The sequence below is a fragment of the Tauraco erythrolophus genome, chromosome 11, assembly GCF_009769465.1.
Source record: "Tauraco erythrolophus isolate bTauEry1 chromosome 11, bTauEry1.pri, whole genome shotgun sequence".
NCBI classification, from domain to species: Eukaryota; Metazoa; Chordata; class Aves; order Musophagiformes; family Musophagidae; genus Tauraco; species Tauraco erythrolophus.
In genome coordinates, this window is record NC_141475.1 from 13,033,691 (window position 1) to 13,059,233 (window position 25,543).

General features: G+C 41.5%; 1 protein-coding gene across 7 annotated transcripts in view; it reads left to right on the top strand.

The window, feature by feature from the left end:
* The first annotated feature begins 9,584 nt into the window (after positions 1 to 9,584).
* U2SURP (U2 snRNP associated SURP domain containing) overlaps positions 9,585 to 25,543 on the top strand; it is a 46,444-nt gene continuing 30,485 nt past the window's right edge. For 4 of the 7 annotated variants that reach the window (XM_086618754.1, XM_086618759.1, XM_086618756.1 and 1 more), the window contains exons 1-8: positions 9,585 to 9,675; positions 17,167 to 17,214; positions 19,105 to 19,176; positions 20,082 to 20,180; positions 21,298 to 21,412; positions 21,828 to 21,961; positions 23,077 to 23,118; positions 23,894 to 23,961. In XM_086618754.1, the coding sequence (XP_086474880.1) occupies positions 9,631 to 9,675; positions 17,167 to 17,214; positions 19,105 to 19,176; positions 20,082 to 20,180; positions 21,298 to 21,412; positions 21,828 to 21,961; positions 23,077 to 23,118; positions 23,894 to 23,961 (623 nt within the window). In that variant the 5' untranslated portion in view covers positions 9,585 to 9,630. Of the gene's footprint in view, positions 9,676 to 17,166; positions 17,215 to 19,104; positions 19,177 to 20,081; positions 20,181 to 21,297; positions 21,413 to 21,827; positions 21,962 to 23,076; positions 23,119 to 23,893; positions 23,962 to 25,543 lie in introns of those variants that run through there. The other 3 variants (XM_086618757.1, XM_086618758.1, XM_086618760.1) reach the window with 3 other exon arrangements.

The following is a 25,543-nucleotide window of genomic DNA, read 5'->3' on the forward strand; positions in this document are numbered from 1 at the left end:
AATGGTCGAAAGTGGGGCAGATCAGTGACACTGCTTCTAATCTCTATAAAAATCACACAGGACTCCTGCTAGGAAAATAAACACAACTAAACAACAACTGGCTGAAAAGCCAAGGGGAGGAGTAAAAAAACTAAGAGACCTAATTTTTAGATAACAGGCCTAATGTGCTCTGATGCCCACGTGTTTTAGAGGGTTAGAGGGTGCCTGGCAGCACACAGGGGCATACAGACCAGACCAGACCCCCCTTGAGGAGCAACTGACACAGGACTCTGCGTAATCCACCTGCGGCGAGCCTCAGCTGCAGCAGGAGCGAGCAGGGCCTCGCTCACGGTGGGCTCTGCAGTGTGTGATTTAGGGAGAGGAAAGGCTCCTTTGGGATTAAACGAAAACTGCTCAGCCTCTGGTAGAAGTCAGGATTCTAATGGGGCTGCACTGTATGAGTGAGGCTGCCCTGAAGAAGAGACAGGCTGGATGCTGGACCACTTGCTGCATCACCATAGATGCACCTTGTGGTGAAGAGGCTGTTAGAAGATATGTCCTCCCCTGTTCAGCTCCCACCACACCACGCCTGCAGGCTCTGTAGGGCTCTGGTGATCAGTCCTCCCAGTCCCTAAGTGATACTTCCATTTACGATGGTGAGTGCTATTGCAGGCTCTAGGGAAGAGGAGCAAAGTGACCATGATCTTCAGCCTCCTTTATCAAGGTTAGATAAGAAAAGGTAGTTGAGTGGGAGCAATCTGGTTTTAGACCTGCGCTAAAGAGCCTGTTGGAAAGCCACCAGCAGCTATTGCAACAGATGGTGTCTAAAGAACAACCGCGTCCGCTGCTGATTGGGAACTGCTGGCCTTGCAGCAGCAGCAGGGCTCGTTCGACACGTTCCGACTTTCCTACAACCTCCAGACCTTCAAGGATGTGGGAGGTGTTCAGCCCTCCTGCCTCAGGGAGTACTGGGGTATCACCTGGCTTCCTAGGAGAAACACCCACTGTGTTTGTGTTTTGTGGTGGCAGCCCAGGCCGGGAGGAGCAGGTGGGGTTTGCTCGTGGTTCAAGAGTGACGCAGTCCTGGTGGCCACTGGACTGTCTGGGTATTGGTGGAGATATGCACTAACGCTGTGGAGAAGATAAATGTCTGGAAATTTCTCCCTACTATTGATGTCTTCCTGTAATATTTTAAGTCGTCTTAAAAAATGTTTAGGGTGATGGGGGCTTTCTATTTCACAGAGCTGAGAATGACGTGAGACTTGTACATACGGGCTTCTCTGAAGGAAGCACAGGCCCATGGTAGCTAGCTAGTTTTGTTTGCCTTGTCCCTGGTGGGTTTACCTGTTAACACTGTGCTACAGATAAATACAAACAGTGTAAAATAAATATAAATTTTCTTTTCTCTGCCTCTGTGCAGGATCCAGCTTTGGCTTGTCCCAGGTGCTCTGCTGATGTCACACACGCATAACCTGTGTCTCCTTGTCTGGCCAGAAAGTGCCACAGAGGTCTCGGAGCTTCTAAAGATCATAGTTCACATCATTGCCAAGTGACAGCACTGTAGCTTTAGCAGCCACATTAATGAAACTCATTACTAGTGATCTGGTTCTTTTGCTTTGTTCCAAGGCTGCCTCCTCACAGGGGAGAACAGTCTCTGAGGACAGACTGGGCTTTCATAAAGACAACTGCATACATCTTACATTCAGATAATTATTCTCTTCCCAAGCCAGCTGTGGAGTAGGGTACTGGGAACCTTACAATTTAAAGCACTTACAACCTCAAAATAGTCTCTTATTCATATGTAGACCATCAAGGGTAGTATTAAGTGACTATTATGTGGTAGGCAAGGGGAAATCAGGGCACTTGGAGGTCACAGAGAGGAGTCCACATAATGTGGTACATGAAGAGGCCTCAGTGCAATTCTCTAAACCAGAGTCTATATTTAGAAGGGTATGGTCAGTGTATACCAGGGTTTCTTCAAGCATGTGTAGAATTTTTTGCAGGCTTTCTCTCCAAATAAGCTTTGAGAATACTCTTAAAACACTGATGAAGGCACTGCTTAATGAGGTAAATAATGGAAGATAATGTTAATCAGTGCTGGCTGAAGACTCAAAGAAAAAGATGTGCCAAAATACCAAATGTGGGTTTGTTTCTGTATTATACTTCTGTTTTATTCATTGTTGGAGTCCTTTCACTTTGTCTGAAATATCAAAAACCCTATGAGGTATTTTGAATTACTTCAACCTTCCCCAATGAAATGATGCATTTTAATTAGGAAAAAAAAAAAGTTAATTTCATCTTTTGCACTCTAACAGGGAAGAGGTTGTACCTCCTATTATCCATTGCCTTTCTGAGTGAGTAAAGAAATGCACTTAAATCTACCACTAGAGAGAAAGTCCTCTTGTGAACAAGCAATGGTGGTGTTTGGAAGATTTAAGGTGCTTTTTGAAGATAAAAGGCTTCAGCCTCACTCAATTCAACCCACTCACGCTGGCAAACATCAATCTTAAGAGCTTGACATAATCCTTTACCATACAACTCTGTCTCTCATGTCTTCTCTTTCATATTTTCACTTTCAAGAAAGATTTTAGCAATTTCTTTCTTAATAAGTTTTATCTGAGTAAAACCATTTAATCTTTCTTTGCTCTAGAGTTTTATCCCTCTTCACTAAAATCTCTTTAGTAAATATGATTCTGTTCTGACATCTTCTGTGCAACCCTACTGACCATGAGTGAGAGTAGAATTTGGCTTTATTTATTTAAGAAGAGTAGATGCTAAAGAAGAGACGCTTTAGCCTCATCTAACTTTGTCTAGTGTAGCTTATGCTTGCAGTTTCTCTGGGAAAACATCTTAATAGATACACAGACATACAAACATGGTCCTTTTGTTCTATGTGATTTATTTTTTTTCATCCTTTCTCAAGTATGTATCAATCTTGTGAAAATAATGTCTCAATGCATAACTTTCTTCTGCAGCAATTACGATCTTTTGTAATAACTGAGTAGGCACAGTGCTTTGATCTAATATTGAAGAGATTAACTTGCCTTTAGAGATTCGACCCCACTATCTTTTCAGACTGGATAAACAGGAATCCTTGCATCATTTTCTCCTTCTTGAGTAACTAATTAGGGACAATTATACTTCAGAAACATAATTTCTTAATCGATAAAGAAAAGTGAAAGTGATACTTGTATTTTAAAGTCTCACTTGGAGGTGTGAAAAGCTAGATGTGGTAAAGGGAATAACAGTAACGGACACCATCATGGTTGCATAGCAATGCTCATTGTAACCTCTCTTTCACCAGGAGCTTCTAATTTTCTGCCCTCTTTAACTTCAAGTTGAGTAGTTGCACTGTGATGAAGAATAGCATATTGGGTGCATGCATATTTCATCTATGTTTTCCGTGGTCAGAATCCACCACTGTCCCACCTATCAGGGGCTCACAGCAAGAGCAAAGTACAACTTGTTCTTGCAAAGGTTGCAGTACTGAACCCTCACTTAGGAACTGCATGGCTAAAGAATTGTTATGTTTGTATGTGCTGAGTGAGAGTGTTTTCCAGAGCCCAAATTGCTACTCGCTGTTAGTAAGCTGAAAGGAGGGGCTCTTGGTATGGACAAAGGAAAGATTGCTGTTGCACTCATCTTGAACTTCCATGCTTTTAAACAGCTGATAAATTTGCAAATCTGGATTCCAGCCACGTAGGCTAATTCTCTCTGACAAGAAGTGGGAAAACTTTTGGAATTAAGCCTTTACTTGATACTCGCACTAATGCCTGGAAAATACACTGCAAATTACCAACCTTTCTCAGCCAGACAGTACAGGTCAGATGTTGCCCCTGTGACTGGTTTCCATAATGGGCCTCACCGCTTGAGGAGTCCCAGGGGCAGAGAGAACTCCAGTTCCCTGATAAGACGTGTCCCGGGAGAGCAGCGGGGTCCTGGAAGGGAAAGCGGCTGCTGAATGGCAGGACTAGAGCAGGAGTCACAGCTGAGAGGAGGCAGCGCATCAGCACCAAGAGATGGAGCAACACAGACAGCTCCAGCCAGGAGACAGAGAGCAGACAGAGTGGTAGCAACAAGTCCAGGCTGCTGGGAACCTCAGAGCCAAATTGCCCTCTCCCAGCCACCCTCTCTGGCTCTTTTTTGTTATTCTGGGGTCCCTGCTAAAGCATCTTAATTCAGCCCAGTGGCTCTTGGCATCCCAGGCTACCTGTGCCCTGACTGCACCTGCTGCCTGCCTCTCATCGCACTTATCTCATCTCTGCCCTGCTCCCCTCCTACGCTGCACACCCATAGCTTCCCAGCAGCACACGAGTACAGGGGGGAGCGTGCATCTACCTATTTTGAGAATCCTTGCCTAGCGGTTTTCAGTCTCAGGGGTGGGAGGAGGTAGAGGGCGGAATATGGGAAAAGAAGCTGGAAGACTGCTGCCTAAGCCATGGGGAAACAGCACACACTGCCTGTGGCTTTAGGGATCCATGAACCACTACTGAGAGCATGAAATGCCTCACAGAGTTACAAACCTGTATGCCCAGCAGCCACACTTCTGTCCTACTGCTGATCGGCCTGCCTCCTGCCCTCAAACGTGCTTTCTTTGCTACAAGGTAGGGAGCTTCCACAGCACTTTAAATCCTTCCTCTCCCCTTCCCTCACACCCACCTTTGCAAAAGGATTGCAGCAGTTCAGCTGTCCTCTGGCCTGGGGTGAGAGCAATGGAGAGATCTCTGAAAGTGGGGAAAAAACAGCCAGAAAGACAAGAGTAATGCACCGCAGCATGTGGTTTACTTAATGTAGCTTAGTCTTAATTATTTATGATAATTCATGATTTTCCCTAGTATATTGCCTAATGATATCTGTCATTGTAACAACAGTTAATAAACAACTCCCAGGTCTGCAGGCAACCAGACCTACTGCATTATAATGAAAAATGTCTAATATTTCCTTTTTAATATTATTATTAGGCTACCCTTTCCAGCACTAACTCTCCACAGATTTCTGCATCTCCCTGCTTCCTCTCCCATTAAGCCCAAGACACTGACATGTGTTGTCATTCACTAACTGTACGCGAGTGCTACTGTACTATTGCAATGTGTTATAAATAGCACAGATTCAGGACTACAGTTAATTCTGAAAAATTATCTTTAGAGATGACCTTTGAAACTCTAACAATATATTTCCTGTTTTTCACAGTGTGCTCTGGGTCAGGATGCTCTTAATTTGGTGCAGTTTATTAATTACAAAAGAGCATAGAGGCTGAGCAGTAAGCAGAGGATTTAAACAATGAGGTGGATAATTAAAAAAGATTAATGAGGTGGATTAAATAAAGGGATTAAGGCCAAATGGAGCACAAATTTTCTAAACATGAGTGGCCCCAAAACTGTAGCATCCAAGGGGATGCTTCTCTTTCTAGCTAGATATTTGCTTTTTTTCCAGAAACATCAGTCTTTCTTTCATACCAGGTTTATTAACGCAGTCCCAGGAGAGCTGAGCAGCATCTAGTGTCTCCTGTGGCCTTAAGTGCCCCTTCTGTCCAGTACAAGTTCCCCAGCTGGTTTGCTTCCAACTCGCTGCTGCACCTGTTTCCACTACCATGTTAAAAAAGCAGGTCACAGATTACACTAATCTTGTGCCTCTGCAAGCTGGTGAAGCGGTTTTCAAGAAAACAGTGAGGAAGATGGAAGAAGAGAAGAACTTGTTTTGAATTCCGAAGCAGTAAGATCCAGCCTAATTCATCTCTAAAGCTCCTTGGCCAACACCACTCCCTCCTGTGGAAGGGCTCCTCTACAGAGAAGCTGGGAGCTCAACGAATCCTAAAAAGACTAATGGAATTATCCCCAAATACTGCTGTCAAGGGGTGGGTTTTATTTCTCCCTCCTTCCCTCCAAGCCAGCAGTGATTCCACTTCAAATCTGTGCAAAGCCGTGGGGTGCCCACAGAAAGCTGTGCAGGTGGTTGCAGAAAACGGAAAGTCGTCCCCCAGAGCAGAAGGTGAGATCCTAGACGGTAAGGTGCTGTGCCAGCATTAGGTACAGCAAATGCTGATTGTTGTAATTGCTTGTTGCTGAAGGGAGCTCAGTAAACACCTGATCTCTCCTGATCCTTAGCTGCCAATCCATTACCAGAAGTTTTTTTATATGGTTATTTTGCAAACGGTGGAAGGAGGCTTGAAAAGCAGGGAGAGATGCGTCTTTCTGCCCCGTGATCCTTCTCTTGTCTACTGCACCTTTTTCTTAGTTGCAGCAGCACTATCTGGTCACCCACTTACTTGACTGCAGCGTAAAGCAACGTGCAGCTGCAGGATGATTAGTGTTATTTACTATTTTGCTGTTTTTTTAACGGGACTTAGCAGAAATTACATCAACGTAATAAATTTAACCTCAGGCGTGCCGAGCTCTGCCGCTGCGGAGCACCTGGGGGCGGGGCGGTACCGGTGCGGTGCCGGTGCCTCCCGGGCGGGCTGGCGCTGCTCTGCCCTCTGCCGGAGCGTGCGCGGGCGGCTCTTCCCTGGCTCCCGGCTCTCCCGGCCCAGCCGCTCTCCGCACGAAGAACACGAAACAGTCGTCGATCGCCTTTACTTGCGCTCGCGCTGCCGGTCGTAGGTATTGATCCGCGTTTTCTGGCTTTGAGGGAGACTTTTCTCCTTTTCCCCAGCTCCCGAGAGACTGCTCGGATTTTTAACGCTATAGTGTTACTTCCACCAAGTAGCTTAGTCCTGTTGCGATCTACGTGGCACCCGGTGTCAGGACCTGTACCATGATGGGCGCCATGAAAAGACTCCCAGCTAAACCTTCACCCTCAAATAGCTACGGCGAAGTTTCCTGGGGATTTTTCCCTCCTCTCTAAACTTCCAGTCCTCTCCAGTTGCCCCTGCCCTCCTTGCTCTCATGCTACTTCTTCTCACCCTCTCCTTATGCTTTGTTTTTGCCTCTCCTGGAAGCTCCCACTTCATCCGACACTGACAAATGCCGTTATTAGCGTAGGCCCTGCTCCCTCCTGTCATTCACAGGGTAGCAGGTATCAGGATGATGGATTTAAAGCTTTAATTAATTTCTGTGTATCTATTGTCTTTCCATAAGTAATATCGCAACCCCAGCATCTCTCGCATTATGCCGAAAAATCCATAAAAGCGCAGGAATGCAAGACTCATGATAAACGTAATGTGACCTCTGCTTATCATCTCTAGTTAAGCAATGTTCAATAAAGAAAGTTGCTGGGGGGGTGTGCTGTCAAACTCAATAATTGTGGATTTGCTGTGCTATCCTTTTCACCATTTATTCCTGGGCTTTTCTCGATTTGATGTAGCATTTTGATGTTATTCTAAACAGTAGTCCATTTCACTTTGCTAGATGTTTAGGGGCAAGCCTCGCCTCCCAATTCTAGCAGCACACGCTGCTCAGTTTCTATGGACGTGGATCAGAGGATGAGGAGAGCTGTGCAGAACAGCCCACGCACCGGACTCAGCAGCTGCACAACCCACCGATCCTGGGTGAGGCCTTCCTGCCTACAACACGTTTTGGGCCCAGGAGCACTCCGGGCGTTTCCACACGGCATTGTGCCTGGCAAGGTCATGGAGCAGATTCTCCTGGGAACCATGCTAAGGCACATGGAGAGCAAGGAGGTGGTGGGTGACAGCCAACATGGCTTCACCAAAGGCAGATCGTGCCTGACCAACTTGGTGGCCTTTTACGATGGGGTGACAGCATCGGTGGACAAGGGTCGACCAATGGATGCCATCTACCTGGACTTGTGCAAAGCTTTTGACACTGTCCCGCACGACATTCTTCTCTCTAAATTAGAGAGTCATGGGTCTGATGGATGGACCACTCGGTGGATAAGGAATTGGCTCAATGGCCGCACTCAGAGAGTAGTGGTCAACGGCTCAATGTCCAAGTGGAGACCGGTCACAAGTGGCGTCCCTCAGGGGTCCGTGTTGGGCCCAGCCCTCTTCAACATCTTTGTCGGTGACGTGGGCAGAGGCATGGAGTGCACCCTCAGCAAGTTCGCCAATGACACCAAGCTGTGTGGTGCCGTCGACACGCTGGAAGGGAGGGATGCCATCCAGAGGGACCTTGACAGGCTGGAGAGGTGGGCCCGTACCAACCTCATGAAGTTTAACCAGGCCAAATGCAAGGTCCTACATCTGGGTCGTGGCAATCCCAGGCATAAATACAGACTGGGTGGTGATTGGATCGAGAGCAGCCCTGAGGAGAAGGACTTGGGAGTACTGGTGGACGAGAAGCTCAATATGAGCCGGCAATGTGCTCTTGCGGCCCAGAAGGCCAACCGCGTCCTGGGCTGCATCAAGAGGAGCGTGGCCAGCAGGTCGAGGGAGGTGATTCTCCCCCTCTACTCTGCCCTCGTGAGACCTCACTTGGAGTACTGCGTCCAGTTCTGGAGTCCCCAACATAAGAAGGACATGGACCAGTTGGAGAGGGTCCAGAGGAGGGCCACGAAGATGATAAGAGGGCTGGAGCACCTTTCCTATGAGGACAGGCTGAAAGAGTTGGGGCTGTTCAGCCTGGAGAAGAGGAGGCTCCGGGGTGACCTTATAGCGGTCTTCCAGTACCTCAAGGGGGCCTACAGGAAAGATGGGGAGAGGCTGTTCAGGAGGGCCAGTTATGATAGGACAAGGGGTAATGGTTTTAAAATAGAGGGAGGTAGGTTCAGGTTGGATATTAGGAAAAAATTTTTTACTATGAGAGTGGTAGAACACTGGAACAGGTTGCCCAGAGAGGTGGTGGATGCTCCATCCCTGGAGATGTTCAAGGCCAGGTTGGACAAGGCCCTGAGCAACCTGATCTAGTTGGAGATATCCCTGTTCCTTGCAGGGGGGTTGGACTAGATGACCTTTGAAGGTCCCTTCCAGCCCTAACCATTCTATGATTCTATGATTCTATGATTCTATGACATGCACACCACCTGCCCCGTAGCCCTTCCCAGCGCCTTCAGCTGACTCCTGCCACTGCCCAGCTCCTCCCGCCTCTGCCTGCCAAGGGGAGTTAACTGGCGGAAAGCCTGAGCAGTCCCAACTGTCCCCTGCTACAGCCTTGTAGGAAAACGTGGCGATTAAAAAAGGCTCCGTACGGCCTATGCGGGCCTCTCCCCTCCGAGGGGCTCCAGGAGCGCGGGTCGGTGGTTGTGACTGAATGTCGGCCCCTCGCGGAAGGGTTTCTTCCGCAGGACCGCGTGTCTTCCGTACGGGTAGGCGAAGTGCCGCTGTCTGTTCGCAGCGCTCAGCGGCACGGCCCGTGCCCGCGCTCTGCCCCAGGCCGCCCGCCGAGGGACCGGCGGGTGTCGGGCGGGCGCGGGCTGCGGGCGCTGGCCGTCCGTCACTGCCGGCCGCGCTGCAGCTGGCTGCTAGGCGGACCCGGGCCGCCCGGCGACTGCACTGGGGTTTTCTTCCGCTAAAGTGAGACCGAGCGGCCCAGGCGGGACACAGGCACCGCCCGAGGCGCAGGACCGCAGCCGAGGCGGAGCACCCCACCGCCGGTGCTCCGCCCGGGCTACCCCCGCCTCCGCTGGGGTGAGCCGGCGGTTGCAAGCCCCGCCCCATCGGTGCTTCGGCCATCGGCTTTCCGCCCTCCGCTCGCGGGCTCGGTGAGATCGGCGCTCGCTTCCTCGCCGCCAGGGCTGAGAGAGGAGAGCGGCAAAATGGCGGAGAAGGCGCCCAGCGGTTCGCAGAAAGCCAGTGGGAAGGTGAGGCCGTTCCGTGGGGCGGCCCGCGGCCCGCCAGCCCACTCCGCCGCCGGGGGACACGGCCGCCGCCTGCCGGCGCGGCGGCGGGGCCTGGGAGTGGCGGGGCGGCGAGGCGCGGGCGGCGCGGCCTGCTCCGTCCCTGCTCTCTGTCCGGGGTGACTGCGGGCCCTGGGGGGTGGGGAGGCGGGAATGGGGCGGCGCGGCGGGGCCGGGGGGCCCAGGCCTCTGGCGGGACATCCCCAGTCTCCGGTAGCGCCCCGGGCACGTTTCTATCCCGGGCCGGCGGCAGCGGCCTCCTCGTGTCCTCGTGCCCCCGGCGGAGAGATGAGGGAGCGGGATCGCGGCGGAGCGCGCGGTAGCCGCGGGCCGTCCTGGTCTAACCAGCACATCCACAGTTTTGGATGGGAACTTAATGCTCAAGTCTTACCTGTGCCCGTGTTTAACTTCGCTCGTATTGGGAGTCTTGATCCTCTCGTGGGCTGAAGTCCGCTTGAGGTTAGTTTCCAACTTGTGAGTGTGGCAGAAAACGGTCATTTGAAATCGAGTCCCTTCTTTTGATTAACGATGAAATTACAGATTTGGTAAGATCACCATCGCGTTCCCCGCTCTTTTCACTGTAGCCGCTTTACTTTCTGCAATTATTGTTTTTTGGATTTGCAGACCAGAAGTGCGGGTGGTGCGGGAGTTCTGGCAAACTTGTCCAGAGCTATGTGCTGAAAGCAGCGTAGTAACAGCACACAGCTGCTTGCTCTCTAAGCACCCGCCTCCCGCCAAGACAGGAGAGGATAAGATATGTTTCGGGGAACTCACTGGCACCTGGCAGTTTGAGGATTAGCGATTAGTGATGCTCCCTTTCGATCAGCCTTGTTGCAGGTTTTAGGCCAGGAGTATATAAATCTTCCAGTTTTTGGTGGTGGGTTTTTTTTTTAATGTTCGTATTTTTGTGTGAGTATGTAAATCGGGCAAAGGAGATGTCACTTTGGTTCAGGGTTTCCCAATGCTGTATGGGTTAATAGTTTTTACTCCTTTTTGTATTCAGCTGAAACAGGATTTTGTTTTTTTTTGCTGCTAGGAAACTAGCTGAAATGTAGTTATATGTAGTTTGCGTGTTTACCCAGTTGGTATTATTAGAGTAGAAGAGTTTTATTTTTGTTTCCCTTCTATCGTCTATTCCAAATATTGCCAGGAAACGTTTTTCCTTTGGCTTGGAACTGCAAGTAAGAGCTGGGCAGAAAACTTAAGTAGTAAAGTAGGTCTTAATTTGTGGAGAATGGTTTCTGGGGAATAAGATGTTTTGGGATTTCAAGTATAATTAGACATACGATAGTAATTTAATTATTAATTGCTGAAACCCATAACATGGTACACAAAACCAACCCAGATGTGATCCCTTTCTTTGTGCAGTTACATCATAGACATTTTTATCTTGTTGTTTACTATTTCTGTACTGATGATGTTCTTTTTTAATATAGAATAGTAATTAATTTATAAGCATTGTTTTCTGTCCTAGATCTCAGTTCTGCAGAGGTATGTGATGACACTGAATTCTTCATACTAAGTCAGTAGGACTATGAGAGAATGTAAAGTCAAACACGTGCGTTAGTCTGTTGAGGCCAGTTGAGGAGCTCCTGTATCTTGCCATATTCGTGCAGTTCCGCCTCACTCCTCAATTTCCCATTACTCATGATGTATATGCTGTGTTTCCAGTAGTCCATTTCCCATGCTTTATTTACATTCTAGGTTTTCTTGGTTTGTATTGTCAATGTTACTTTATCTGCCAAAGAAAATAGTGATAGTACATACCTGGATCCCTGAGAATGTTTTTGTTGAAAAGTGAAATAAAATAAGACATGCCTAGCTCTTGAGATTTATTTCCTTCAACCTCAGCTTTCTCTGGGGGGTGGGTTGTAAGTGGAGTCTTTTTTGGGTCGTTTCATGAATACTTGTGACATTTATATCCACAGAGACACTTTTCAGATGTCTGCAGATAGAAATATGACATAACAGTACTGAAATAATTACTACTGTTATTTTTTGTAATCAGTTTATTAACCCAAGGATAAAAATGTGTGTTTTTAGTTGAGACTGTATGAAAATATTTATGGTTTAATAATCTAAGCATATAACCATTTTGCTCAATTTCTTATAGTAATCTATCAACCATTTTTATTTTTTAATAATTTGAGATTCATTTACTTACATATTGAATTTGGTGCATTGTATTTGCAAGTTATAGGAATAATTGTACTTGCAAACAAATATGGCTTGTAAACTCCATAGGATATGTTTCAGTGGCAATTCCAAGATGTGCCTTTGCTGGCTTCTAGCCTACCTCCTGGGAAGACAGAGTGACATTTATTTTCTGTGTACTGTGAAGAGCTACGTGGCTTAACAGTTGAAGGCTTTAACACTTACAGTAAGATACAGTTTCTCCCCTTCACAATGTGTGGTGGTTGTTCTTTGGTCTTAGTGTCCAAGCACTGATTTTGAACATCTAGCCAGTTATTTTGTTTTAGAGTGTAAAATCAAGCTTACTTCAGTCAGGCATTACTGTGTGATTGACTTTTTGAAAACTGTCACTGGAGATGATGGCACAGGTCCAGGAGCACCCATTGCCTATGTCGCTGTGGTGGTAGCTGCTTTTTATGACACTGTCAACAAGTTTGAGAGTCTCCGATGTGAAATGTGTTGCAAAAACATCATCTATTCCTTTGTCATTTCGAGATTAGGATAGCAAGATACGTGCTTGAGATTTACAGAAATCTAAATAGTAAAGTAGGACAAACTTAAGAGAAAATAGAGATTGCCCAAGACTGCACAGGAGGTCAGGGTAGGATGATTCTAAAATGGCAGATACTGATTATGCTCAATTATTATCTTGATGTAATGAAATATTAACTGGTCAATGACACTGCCATATTTTTATTTTATATTCTGAGAGTAGTGACTCTATTATGTGTCCACTGCTCTTACATAAAATACTGTACAAATTGGGCACCGTGTGGCAGAAGAGATTATCTACTGGGACCAAGCTGCAGGTTTCCCATTTTTCATTCTGAAAGATGTTTTAAAAACATTCCTTAATCTTGAATGCATTTCTCAGGCTTTTAAGTTGTGTGTTAATTAAATGTTGAAGAACAGTGATTACTTGCTTGCGAATGGACAGCTTTCCTTGGTAAGTGAAAGTGTGTGAAGAGAGGCAATGTACCATCTGTATGTGTGGTGAATTCCAGTTAGATGTAGTGTTCTGCAGGATGGTGAAACTTGTGATCTTTAACTTTCCCTGTAGTTTTGTTCAACTGGTGACCAGGAGCAGGAAAGACATAAGTGTGTTCCTCTGTTGATGGAAACGTAAAAGGAGGTGTCCTTCTCATTTCCTCTTTAGCAGTAGAAAGTTAAATATTAGCAGCTCCTGTTCTTTGGAGTTTAAGATTATAATGGAATAGCGTTCCTTGCAAGTACTTTGAAAAAACCCCATGTTTCTGTTTTCTTTTCTGTCTGCAAATGATGTCTAATAGTGAATAATATTAATGTGCACTATTCGGATAAATTTAAAGAGTAAATAGATTAGCTGTAAAATAATTTGCAGATGTTTGCAAACATTTGCTTCCTACAGTTCGATAGGGAAATAAAGAATAAAAAAGTTAAGTTGGGCTGGTAACTTCCCTGCCTTTGCTGGATTTTAGCATCGTAATTTAAGCTGTGATTCCATTTGCTTTCCTTGGTGTCAGTGCTGGCACAGACTGATCCCAGCCTTAGCTACTTTTTCCCACCCAAACGTTGTCCTCTTTAGATGATTTGGCATGATTTGAGGGGAGAGCAGTGAGCTGCTATGAATTGGAAACTGATTTGGCTGAACCTCCCCAACTCACCCTTTCCAAGGTGATCAGTTGAGTCAGGAAAAGTGGTTTAGTTCAGTGTGAGCAGCTGCCCACTGTGGGGACAGAATCAATGGAAGGTGTTGAAACAGGGCAAGAGTGTCTTACACCAGAGTTTCTTGTAAACGCTTTACCCTGAAGCTATTGGTTTTTGCAAGGGCAGGGCTTTTATTTATGTTTGAGTTGTAGCCATTACAGTTTTTAAAAATAACATTCAGCGTTTGGAAGGCCACAAATTGTCTCCTGGGTTTTATTGGCAGCTTTTCTTGCTCTTTGTTGTTTTACTAAATGTCATCAGTATTAATTAAAAAAAAATTGCTTATGTTATACAGTGTATTTTAAATATTTGTAAAATAATAAGATTGTTGTTTTATGATCCCAGGGGTTGTTAAATTCGGAGAAACTATGAAGAGCTGGATTTGTGGGCACTTGAACTGCTGACAGGAAGGAAGATTTGGGAGAGAGCAGTCCTCTCTTCTCTGTTTTCTTTGGAAGCTGCCGTGAAGCTGGAAAAAATTTTAACATCAGAATCTGAGAGAGGGCTCTCTGCTTTGGCTTTCTGATAGGAATTTGTCGTAAATCTTATTTGTATGCTCTTTTGAAGATTTTTTTATTTTTTATTTCTTTTGAAGGATGAGTAAACTTGGCTAGACTCAGTAATGGAGCTTTAAGCGACTTGACCTCCAAGACTGTGGTTTGACAGGGCTGTATTTTACTGGAATACCATTTTAGCAGCCTGCATGGCTACTTCAGTTGTGCTGGCACATTTCTTTGAGGCACCTGTGCAGTGAAAGAGATGAGAAAGTGATCCAGCTGGAAAATGGTCTGGTTTGGGGAAGGAGGGGCGAGGGAGTGGGGGGGGAAGATTTCATGCAGAGTGGTAGAGGCAGTGAATTGGGAGTAAGAGGACATGTATACATTGTTTATGCTGGTAATGACTGAAAGATGGATTTAAGTTTTTCAACAGTTCAGCTGAGCTACCTACTGTGATGAGAAGAGGAAAAAATAGTCCTGCTCCAGGTTTCAACACAGATGGGCAACACCTTCTGAAATGCTCCTCCCAGTGAATGTTAGGAAGATACTGTGATTCTGCTGAGTCAACTCAGCTGGTGTAACTCTTAAGGAAACAAAATTGCCCCTTTTGTCAAGGCAGTGCAGATGGATTAGTGGGAACTAGTTTTTTTTTAATAACTGCTATTTAGAAACTGACAGATAGCAATGAGTAATTTTGTCAAGAATCATTTCATCTTGTGCTTCCTGGGTACAGTTGCTTGGATGGTCACAAGCAGTACCAAAGGTATTAACTAAATTTGTAGATGGGAAGGGAAGACCTTAAAAATAAGAACTGTTTAAGGAGAAGAATAATGTGGATCTGCAAAGCTGCTAGTTGCTGTGGGATAAAGTTGGTCTAAAAGCAAAAAATGCTTTTAGAAGTTGTCAGAGTGCACCTCAGTAGAAATTCTGTTGCTTGGCTAACGTTCGGGGTGGCAGTGCCACTGTAGTCCTAGCTCAGCAATGTCCAGACTTCTTTGGTCATTGGCCTGCTTTCCTCCTGCTCGCCCGCAGAATCTCTTGCATTCTGCCATGCACTGAAAGCCTTTCCAAGCAGTATCATCTGCTCTGTTGCTGGAGAAACAGATTTGGTGTCTGTTTTTTTTTTTTTTTATGTTCTTCCTCAGGATATTGTGTCTTAAGTGTCATTCTACTGAGCATTGGTACTGTTTGTTACTGTGTGTGATGCCTTGTTTGTTGTCCTCCCTATAAGTAGCTTCAGCACCCATCCCTATTGGAAGGTGTTGCTTTCCAAAACTTCTGTAAATGAAACAGATGTGGAGAACTGATAAATGGTCATTTCATTCTGCTGTTGCCAAACAACCTCCTTCACCCAAGCCGTGCTAGGTCTCAACTCTGTCAGTACAGTAAGGCAGATTGCATTATATCAGTCCACCTTTGAGATTTATCTTTTTAACTGCAGGTCTAAAAATTATTTTTTTTCTTTAAGAGTGGAATTGTAACTGATGTTATTGTGGCTGTAGAGTGGCAGCTGACAGCAGGAAGAATGCTATTCTCAAGCTCTGAAATTCTTTTGCACAGTGTCTTTCTTTTGTCTGTGTGATGTTGTGCTATACGTTCATAAATTCTCTTGGGAAAGACAGGTTTCCTTAAGCTATGTTTTTGCAGTACGTAAAACTGGATAACAGAATACTGATTTGAGTGCCACAGGCAGTTGTGAATCACAAAAAAGTCCAGCACCATATACAGAGGAAGAGTTTGCAGGAAGCGATATTATTAAAAGATGCTTGTGATATTTGCTTCCATTTGTATTTTAATGAACTGCTACTGGCACACGTGTTTATTAACTTCTGTGCAAAGATGTGCCTTGTAAGTAATGTATAGTGTTGCAGGTAACTGGATTTGGGAGGTGTTTGAGAATAAGACATAATTGGGTTCTTTGGGTTTTTTTTTCCCACTTTCTCTTAAATAAACCCCAAATATATATTCTCAGGAGCGTTTTACTTCTGCCTTTTAGGGTTTGTATCCTTGTGCCTCTCTCTACCTTTGTGGACTTAGTTCATGTTCTTGAAGTGCTGTCTACCAGTTTTTCTGAGTTGAAATGACTGTAAAACGTAGGAATATAATTGTCCAAAGATAAGTGTCTCTATCTTAGTTGATGAAAAAGCATGATGCGAAGTGAAAACAAGGTCAAGTAAATTATCTTCTAGAGTAGCATTTGCTGCTTATCTGTTTCGGGAGACTGGAGACGAGCACCATATATTACTGTTTCTGTAGAATCTATAAATTCTTGGTAATAAAGAAAAGTGCTAATGTTCTGTAACTAATGAACAGATTTCAGCTAATGGAAATGTTTTTTTTTTTACTTAAATTTCAATTTAGATGTGAATTGTGCATCGGGCAGTTACGTCTTAGTAGTAGATGTTATGCCAGTGAGGTTTTCTGGAATTTGGGCGTTACATAATTTGAAAATGTGTTCAGTCCTGTTAGTTGGAGTGTTCTCCATCACTTAAACTAATTTAAAAACCTGATTTCAAAGAAAGCCTATGCAAATTTTGTATATATGCTGACTTACATGTTAAAGTTCAGTTACAGTTTAAAATATTAATTAGTACCTACTTACAAACTGGACTTAAATTAGTGTTCTTGAGGTGGCCAGTTTCCATCTATGCACAACATACTAAGAACAGTTCTGGGAATGATTTTATAGTAAGGCAAATATAATCAAGCGTTTTATGTAATCTTGAACAGCCTTTAATGACAACTTTTGCGGATTCAATGTGATGAACTTAATATTTTTTTTTTCCTTGTGGTGATGTTAGTGGCATGTTTATAAAAGCCAGCTGTGGAAACTCAGGTGTTTTTAATGGTAGCAAGAACAGTCTATCTTTAATCCCTTGTTTGCCTTATATTGACATTGTTCATGCTGTGACCCTGTTCAGGTATATCATTAAAATACATTACATGTATCTTTGTTCTTCTGTGTTTGGACGTTGAAGTTAAAATGAAGATCACATTTGAAGAACTGAATTAAAAAACCCCAGAGTTTGTTTGTCTGTTTCTTTTTCTGTGCCTCACCTCCTCTTCATTCTCTCTTCAGGTCAGAGTGCCAGATGCAGTACACACCACTGGATCTACTGATACGCATGTAAGTCCAAAAGACTTAAACACACAAAAAACCTCAAACAAAAAAATCCAACCAAACACACAAACTCAAAATAGGCCTGTTCTCTGAAGAAAGTTACTTGCTACAGGCAGACTGTGGTGCATTGGGTATCTAATCTGTAGGTGTTTGTAAATGAGCCACTGATTTTCATGTTTAAAAGTATTTCTTGAAACTTTCAAACAACCACTAGTGTAGGAAGCTCTGCTGCATGATGCTGCATTCATAGTAGATACTTGAACAGGAAGAAGCTGTAAGGACTCCATGTATGTTTCTCTCTTACACTGAGGAATAGTTCAAAATACAAGGTGATTAATTATGAGAGTCACTGTATATTAAAATGTCTTTTGGTCTACAGTTGGCTTCTCAGAAATGAGATAGTGTGGCCCTAATTTCATGCTTTATTTTTCTTTCTAATAGAATATACTTAAAGTAAAAAGTAAGAATAAGTACCTAGTTGGTTTTTTTCCACCCCACTGAAGAGACCTTTGCTTGGTCATGTGCTTGGTACATTACTTGAAGGCCTACCTATTTCTGAGCTAAAATGAAAACAGGCAGCAAGAGCCAAACAGCGTTAATACCATACAATTCATTCTGTGGTTTGGATTTTCTTCAAGATTTCATTTTGATTTTGTGTATGAAAAAGTAAATTACCCGCTGTTAAATTGCTTTTAAGATAACATTATTCACGTTGTGATAGCAGAAACTTTTCATAAAGAAGTAGATCCTTTTACTGATTTGCTTTACTTGCTACAATTTGGAAAATTACTCTTAAATTTCTTTTAAATATTTTGTGTTGTCTGTGGAACTGGGAGTTGAGTACTTGTGCCTTCCTATAGTCAATGCATTGTTATGTTTAATGGGAGTTTGCTTTAATACAGTGATTTGATTATTCTGGTAGAAGTCTCCACTTTGGTTCTATCATTTGCTTTACCCTTTTCACAGTATTATTTTCCATTTTTTGAAGGAGAAAGGCCTCCATGTTTTGTATAGCTGTGTTAGGAATTCTATGAAGCTGCATATGATTAAAAATAATGTTTTAATTGCCTACTGGAATGTAACTAGCAGGCATAAATTAGTTCAATCCTATTAACTGTATATTGCTCCAGCTGCTTTGAAGGTGTTGGTTTTTACCTTTTTCCTGAGACCCTGAGGACATCTTAGTGCCAGAACTCTTGTTATCTTACAGCCAGCCCTTATGTCACTAGAACATATATTCCTGTGGCTGATCTGCAGGTATCCCGTAACGTTACTGTGAGAGATCATTTCCTGATGACAGGATAAGCTTTGCGGAGGAGTGTGGTATTTGTTTTGTTTACATTGCTGTGCCATAGCAATATGCCCATGTTTTGCCGAGGTTGTATATCGTTTGTCATACTGAAATGTAAGCTGTCTTTCAGATAGCAGGAAAACTGGATTTTACTAACTTTAAAAACACACAGATGCATGAAAAACTCCTGAAAAGCCTGTCACAGCAGCTCGTGTTGACAAGCATAGTGTCATAAGCCAGATAACTCCACAGACAGTGCTGCACTAATTTGTAACTGATAGTTTTCCTTTTAATGATGAACTAGGGAATGTTTTTCAAAGAAATGTGAGCTATTTTAGTCGTACGCTGGGCACAGATCTAAGAGGTGTTTGTGATACTAAACAAGGATTATAAACTGAAGGTGTCAAACGGCTGTTTTTCACAGTGCTTTTTTGTATGTAAAAAGTGCTGAATAGGAAGCAGATACTAGAAATAAAACCCTTTACAAAGGAAACTATTCCTAGAAGAAACTTTTTGTGATTGGCATCTGAAATTTTTTAATGATACAACAGTGCATCTTGATGTTTTATTAAATCGAGCTGTTGATTTTTGTTTGTTTTTTAAAGAACTGTCCTTCCAAAAGTGGTAGTTTTAAGCATCACTGTGCACTGTGTAAGAACATCCAAAATATTTTGAAGGTAAAGGCTAATATGTTCTTTTGGGGCTTTTTTTCTTGTTCTTGTGCTGATTCTTTATGAATTAGTGTGTTAAGCTAGGAGTTTCCAGAGAAACTCTTATCTTTTCTGTCCTTTCCATCCCATTGACTATATCTTTGAATGTGGTTTTCATCCTGTTGTCTTTCCTCTCTTAACGCTTTACCATCTGTTAACTACCTAAATAGAATCTTAGGAGTTCTAATTCCATACTCAAAAAATGACTGTTACATGGGGTCCTTCCTTCATCAGTGTTTCAAGAAGGGAGGAATGGAAGTTAAATGACCTAAAATAGAAAGAATCTAGGAGCTAAATGTGAGGTCTTTTGTTTTGTTTATGCCTCAAGAATGCATTTACTTTTTCAAACAAAAATAATACATTTAACCTCGAAGTACAACTGAAATTTAGTAACCATTTTGTTCTTCAGTTGCACCTGTTCAGCCTTGTGCAGACATTCTTCTGGCCAAAAGAGTCAGAAAAGCTTTTAGAACTTTTCTTTGTATGTTTAGGTTTTTTGTTTTTTGTTTTTTTTTCTGGAAATTGCAATGATCAAAAAGGAACTGTAGTGCAAAACATGTATTTCCAAAGGTTTAGAAACTGTTGTGTAGTGATAAGATCTCCAGGCTCTTATGACAAGTACCCTTCATGTTACAGCTGTGTTTGAATGATCTATTAAAAGCTTTCCTGTTAAACTAAGAATCATTTGCTCTTTAGAAAAATAAAAATTTGAATTTGTAAGTTCAGAGAAAAGTACAGGAAGCCTTTTCTTTGTTTTGTGCAGTTAAGTCACTTCAGGTAGAAAGCTTCTGGTCTAGACCAAGGTAAAGAGTAACAATACTTTAATTATTTTGTAAATAAGTTTAATGTTTGTTTTCTTGCTTTTTTCGCAGCCTCTAATGGAAAGCAAACTTAAAGCATTCAGTATTGGCAAAATGAGTGCTGCCAAACGGACTCTGAGCAAGAAGGAACAAGAAGAATTAAAAAAGAAGGTAATGGTATACAACGAAAATTTTGATTGGTTTGCAGAGCTGAAATAGTTTGCTTTTAGATTAAACCCCTTTATTACCAAATTCCTTTATTTTGATTTTGATAATTGTAGCTTTCTGAGAAAGAAAGTGAATTGTATTTTTCATGTTTAATTTGTTCTTGGCATCCATGGCTTTAAGATAGAGAGGGAGGGGTTTACTTTCCTCTCCTTCTGTGTGAGAAAACAAGTTGTCTGACTTCCTGAAATACTGAATGATAAGAATCCATTGATTGTTGTATTGCTCAAAACAAAAACAACCATCACCTTAGGTTATTTTCTGTTCTTTGTTTACTCTCTATTATTGGATTGCAGTAATTAGAAAGAGTACCTGTTGTCTCTGAAATTATTTCAGTATGCATCCTTGTTATTCTCTAAAACATATTTTTGTCCAATTACTTCTTTGGAATTAATAAAAACACTAAAATTTGATGCTGAAATTTAGGATACTCAGGAGCATCCAAATTTAGGAACTATGTAGCTTATAGTTAGTAAGGTGGAAGTTTTGAAAATTTTGGCCTTCGAAATTCACACTTCCACTCTTACTATATTTCAGTGGGATATCTCCTGCCAGGCTGTTGGAAATACTAGCCTAAAGAAACATGGTAGTGCTAAATTTAGTGTCTCGCTCAACTTTAAGTCATTGCATTAACTTCTCTGGGAAATGCGTAAAGGTGATCCTGTTGTTAATCCTCTTTAGTCACATGGATTGATCATAATGGGTGAGATGGAATATGTACTGTTCTCTAATGCTTAGGTCAAGAGCGCTCCAGTCTCATAATGCTGGTCTTTCATATAATCTTTTTTATTTGGCGTCTTTTGAATATTAAATTGCCATGTAAACTCTTATAAATGAACAGTCATATTTGAGCACACAGGCCTTATTTGCTTCATGTATTACGTACTCTTCCCACATTTCTCAGAAGTTTGAATTCTTCTGTCTAAAATTGAAACTCATTTGATGCAGTTTGTAGCCTGAACTCTAGAAAATAAAAATGAATGTTGCATAGCTAATTTAAGAATCGCTGTCTAGTGAAGGTTGTTCTGTGATGATAGTAAATAGCTTAACATTTGCTGTGTAGGAGGATGAGAAGGCTGCTGCAGAAATTTATGAAGAATTCCTTGCTGCCTTTGAAGGAAGTGATGGCAATAAAGTGAAAACATTTGTAAGAGGAGGAATCGTTAATGCATCTAAAGGTATAACTAACCTTTTTTTTTGGGGTGGTGGTGGCAGTGGATGATTTGGCTTTAAGTAAAGATGAAGATTGGCTTTGAATTGCATTTTAAAATTAATATATTGCATTAGAAGCAGCAAAAGAAACTTCATGCTAAAATCTACTTTATGCTTTGACTCACTAGCTAGGTAGTGACATGATTTGTCTTTTACATTTCAGAGGAAAAAATGCTTTGTTTTAAAATACCTAATCTTTGTTCTTTTTCTGCATATTAAAAGATGTTAAATTACAGAACGTTTGTATTACCACTTTATTTTTAGTGAAATAGTATATTGAGTTGAATGAACAAGACTAAAGAACAACAGCATTCTGACTAATGAACAATATTGTGTGGCATTAGTTAATATAATTTGATTTTAATTTACCTTTAATTTCAGAGGAGCATGAAACAGATGAAAAACGGGGTAAAATCTATAAGCCTTCCTCACGATTTTCAGATCAAAAAAATCAACCAAGCCAGCCATCTAATGAGAAGCCTCCATCCCTCTTAATGATAGAAACCAAAAAGCCTGTAAGTTTCTTAACTTGAATATTAATGCCATATTTAGGAAGTGCTTAGAAAAAGATCTGTGCGACCTTGCAGAGTAGTTTTATCTGCATTTGTCGCATATTAAAAGGTAGAAATCTTGATCTATTTGATCCCATAGCAAATAAAAAGACGATGAAAAGCAGAAGTTCAGTAGCCCTGTATCCAGCGTGATACACCTCGCACTGTACTTTTGTCTGCTGTATGTTTTTACTATGTTCTTACTGAGACAGGCTTCTCATGAATACGGATTTAGTGACTGTTGTAAAGTAACTGTATTTCCAATTCTGAGAATTTGAGAAGTTCTAGAAGCAATTTTTCTTGCTGCTATCTGTTTTTAGGTTTTTATAACTTTTTTTAAAAAATTGACCTTTGTATTGATCCAACTTTTTCTTGATGAGTTTTTTGAAGTTTTTTTTTGTGGTGATGTTTGAGAAGTCCCTTTATTTAACTCTTTGAGTTACACCAAATACGTTGTAGAACTTGCACATTTTTGAAACTGAACACCTGGTTTTTATTTTATTTATTTTGACTTCTGCGTCATTTGATGCTTTTTTTTTGTTCTTTACTGAGATTTCATCATAAAAAGTAATTGAAATATTATGACCGAACTTAGCCTTCCAGTCAAATGATAGTTTCATATGATTACTGTTGCATGTGTAATGTGTAATTAATGTCTTGGATGTCTTTAAAAAAAAGTCTTTCAATAGAGTTTACTGCATTTTTTAAGCTTAAGTGAAACATACATGATACTGCCTGTTAGGGTGGGAAATGAGATGTAATGTGATAATTGTGGGTAATCCCATCCAAGCCTCCCTCCAGCTTTAAACAAAACTCAAATTTGGACTAGTGGAGTAATACTGGATGGCAGTTTTCATTTTCATTGTATGTGTAGCTCTACAGTTACAAAAATTAATTGTAGCATTTTTTTATTATGCTGAGTTCAGTTTTGTCGTATGCAAGTATTTGTACTGTAAGAATATTACTGCTTTTCAAATTTGTCGTAAATACTTACCAAGTAATGCAATCAGTTTACTCACTTGCCCTGTCCAATGGTGATTGAAGATAATGAGGTAAAAATGATTTTATTTATTTGGCAGACCCTCCCCAAAAACAAAAACAAACAAACAACTTTGCCTGGGGTGAGTAGGAAGTCCAGTTTTTCCAAAGCTGTAGTGTGTAACACAGTAAATATTTTGTATGTCTGCCTATTGGAAACGTTTTCATTTATGAAAGCAATGTTGTTGAAGATGAGAGTTCACATGAGTTAGTTAAGGTGCATATATAACAGTTTAAAAAAAAGTATTACAATATCCATGTTATTTGTCATTCAAGAATGTTTTTTCTGAGGATCTTGAACTATTTAGAGTAACTGTTTCTTCAGACCTGTATTTATATCCAAAAGGAAGCAAGAGAAGGAAATTCCTTTCACATAGAATGTTTGTCTGTGGATAAAATAACTGAATATGTATATATGTAAAATAATTTACATATATATGTACACACAGATATCAGTTTAATTAGAGCATGATGGTTTGCTAGAGGTGTAGTCAGCTTCTAAGTTTAAGTGAAACAAACTGACAAAATGCATCACAGATATATGAAATTTGTATGTTGTAGAGAGTGTTTGATCACACATACTGCATTGTAATAATGAGAAGAAAGTTTAGTTTAAGCTATCAGTTTTATATTTTCTAGCTTTGTGTAGATAGCGCTTAGTCTTAATGTTTTCAAGTCTTTTTTTTTGTTGTTGTTGTTGTTTTTGTTTTTGTTTTTTTCCTCCTGTAGTTTACTTGGTTTGAAAGCTGTGGGTAAAATATGCATGGAAATTATCTAAAATTTTGTTATATACATATAATTTTTATTTTTGTTTCATTTTATCTGCTGAAATGTTGGCTGATATATCTTTAATTTTAGCCTTTGAAGAAAGGAGAGAAGGAAAAGAAAAAGAGTAATTTGGAACTTTTTAAAGAAGAATTAAAGCAGTAAGTTTGACTAGTTTTTACTGTACATAAAGAAGATAGAAGGTTTTTTACCTTTTTTTAATTGACAATATTTAGCGTCATTCTTGTTAAGCTGTTTCCTAAAGTAGTTTGTTTGGTTTTGTTTTTCCCAAATCTTGTGGAGTGATATGACTTAATTAACAATGACAATGATAATTAAACAGAGTATGAACCCTTGCTGGTAGATGCTTATTATAGATATCTGTGATTCGTCTGGATAATCAGTTGCTATCTAATTAGTTTTCTGGACTTCTGTTTTGAAATCTAGCATCGACTAGAGGCTATAAAATGATGAAAAAACAAACCAAAAAAGCCCGTTATGCTGGCTTAAACCTTTGTCTGTTGAAATGAATGGATTTCTTTGCATGTCAGAGATACTCGATTGTGACCTTTGGTACTGCCTTCCTAAGAAGAAGGATATCCAGAGCAACCAACCAAACCAATGACATATAAACACATATAGTTTTTAAGAGATCGCTGTAAGTGAATGACTGGCTGTGTTTCCAAAGCTACCTGAGATGATTGGTTAGCTGTGAACAGAAGCTTTGATGATTGAGTCATCCAGCCATCTACCAGAATAAAAAATGGAAACCGAAGTTTGTTTCTTTGACAGCTGCTGTCAGTATGTTACTTACAAGTGAATCTTGGGATGCAATTCTGTTACGAATTAGCATGTGTGAGCCTGTAAATGAGAACACTTGTTAACGTGGTGCCATGCATTGTTAGAGTTGGTGAAGATACAGCAAGACAAGTAGGTACTGTAATGGATGAGTATGTTCAGGTTTTTGGTGCTGACTTTCCTCTTTATGGAGACGTAGCAAAAAGATCAGTAGCAAATTGAAATGTGCATCAGACTCAGGAAGAGTAAGAAGTTTTGTCAGTGTTTCTAAAACCATAGCCGGAGGAATTGTAGTGTGAGGTTGAGCTTTTGTATTAACGCAGAAATAAGACTTGTAATTAAAGCTTAGAGATGTACTTTGGCTCGCGTAATTTTAAAAACGAGCTGAATAATGCTTCCAAAAGCAAATTCTTTCACTTTTGAATGTGTAATACAACAGAAAGAGCAGCACATGTATTGAGTGTAACTGAGTGCCATGTATGTGCCATGTATTTGCCCTGATGTTAAAGATGGAAAACAAAATAATCAGTATGCTTTACAAAACAACAAGTACTGCATTATAAATCCATAAATGGTTCTTGTGAGTAGTGTCTGAACTTCACTGCTGTCCATTCATTAGTTCGTGTAAATGAATTGAATTGACAGCCTTGTATTCCTGGTACACAATATCTTTTTACCAGGATTTAAGGCCAAACTACAAAGAACCATATAGTTAGTTGTATGAGTACTGTCCTCAGAGGTATAAGCTGAGAGATGAGGTCCTGTATATTCTGGAAATGGTCATATGAGGGTGTCTGCCACCCTACAAAGTGACAGCCCACATGAATAAGGCTTAGAAAAGGTAGGAGGAGAAATAGACACTAAGAAGTTGTGTGCAACTTGAAGAGTCATCTGAACAGTCAGTGGATCTCTGGCAGTTGGATGTGGAATTCAGCTCGCTTCTTC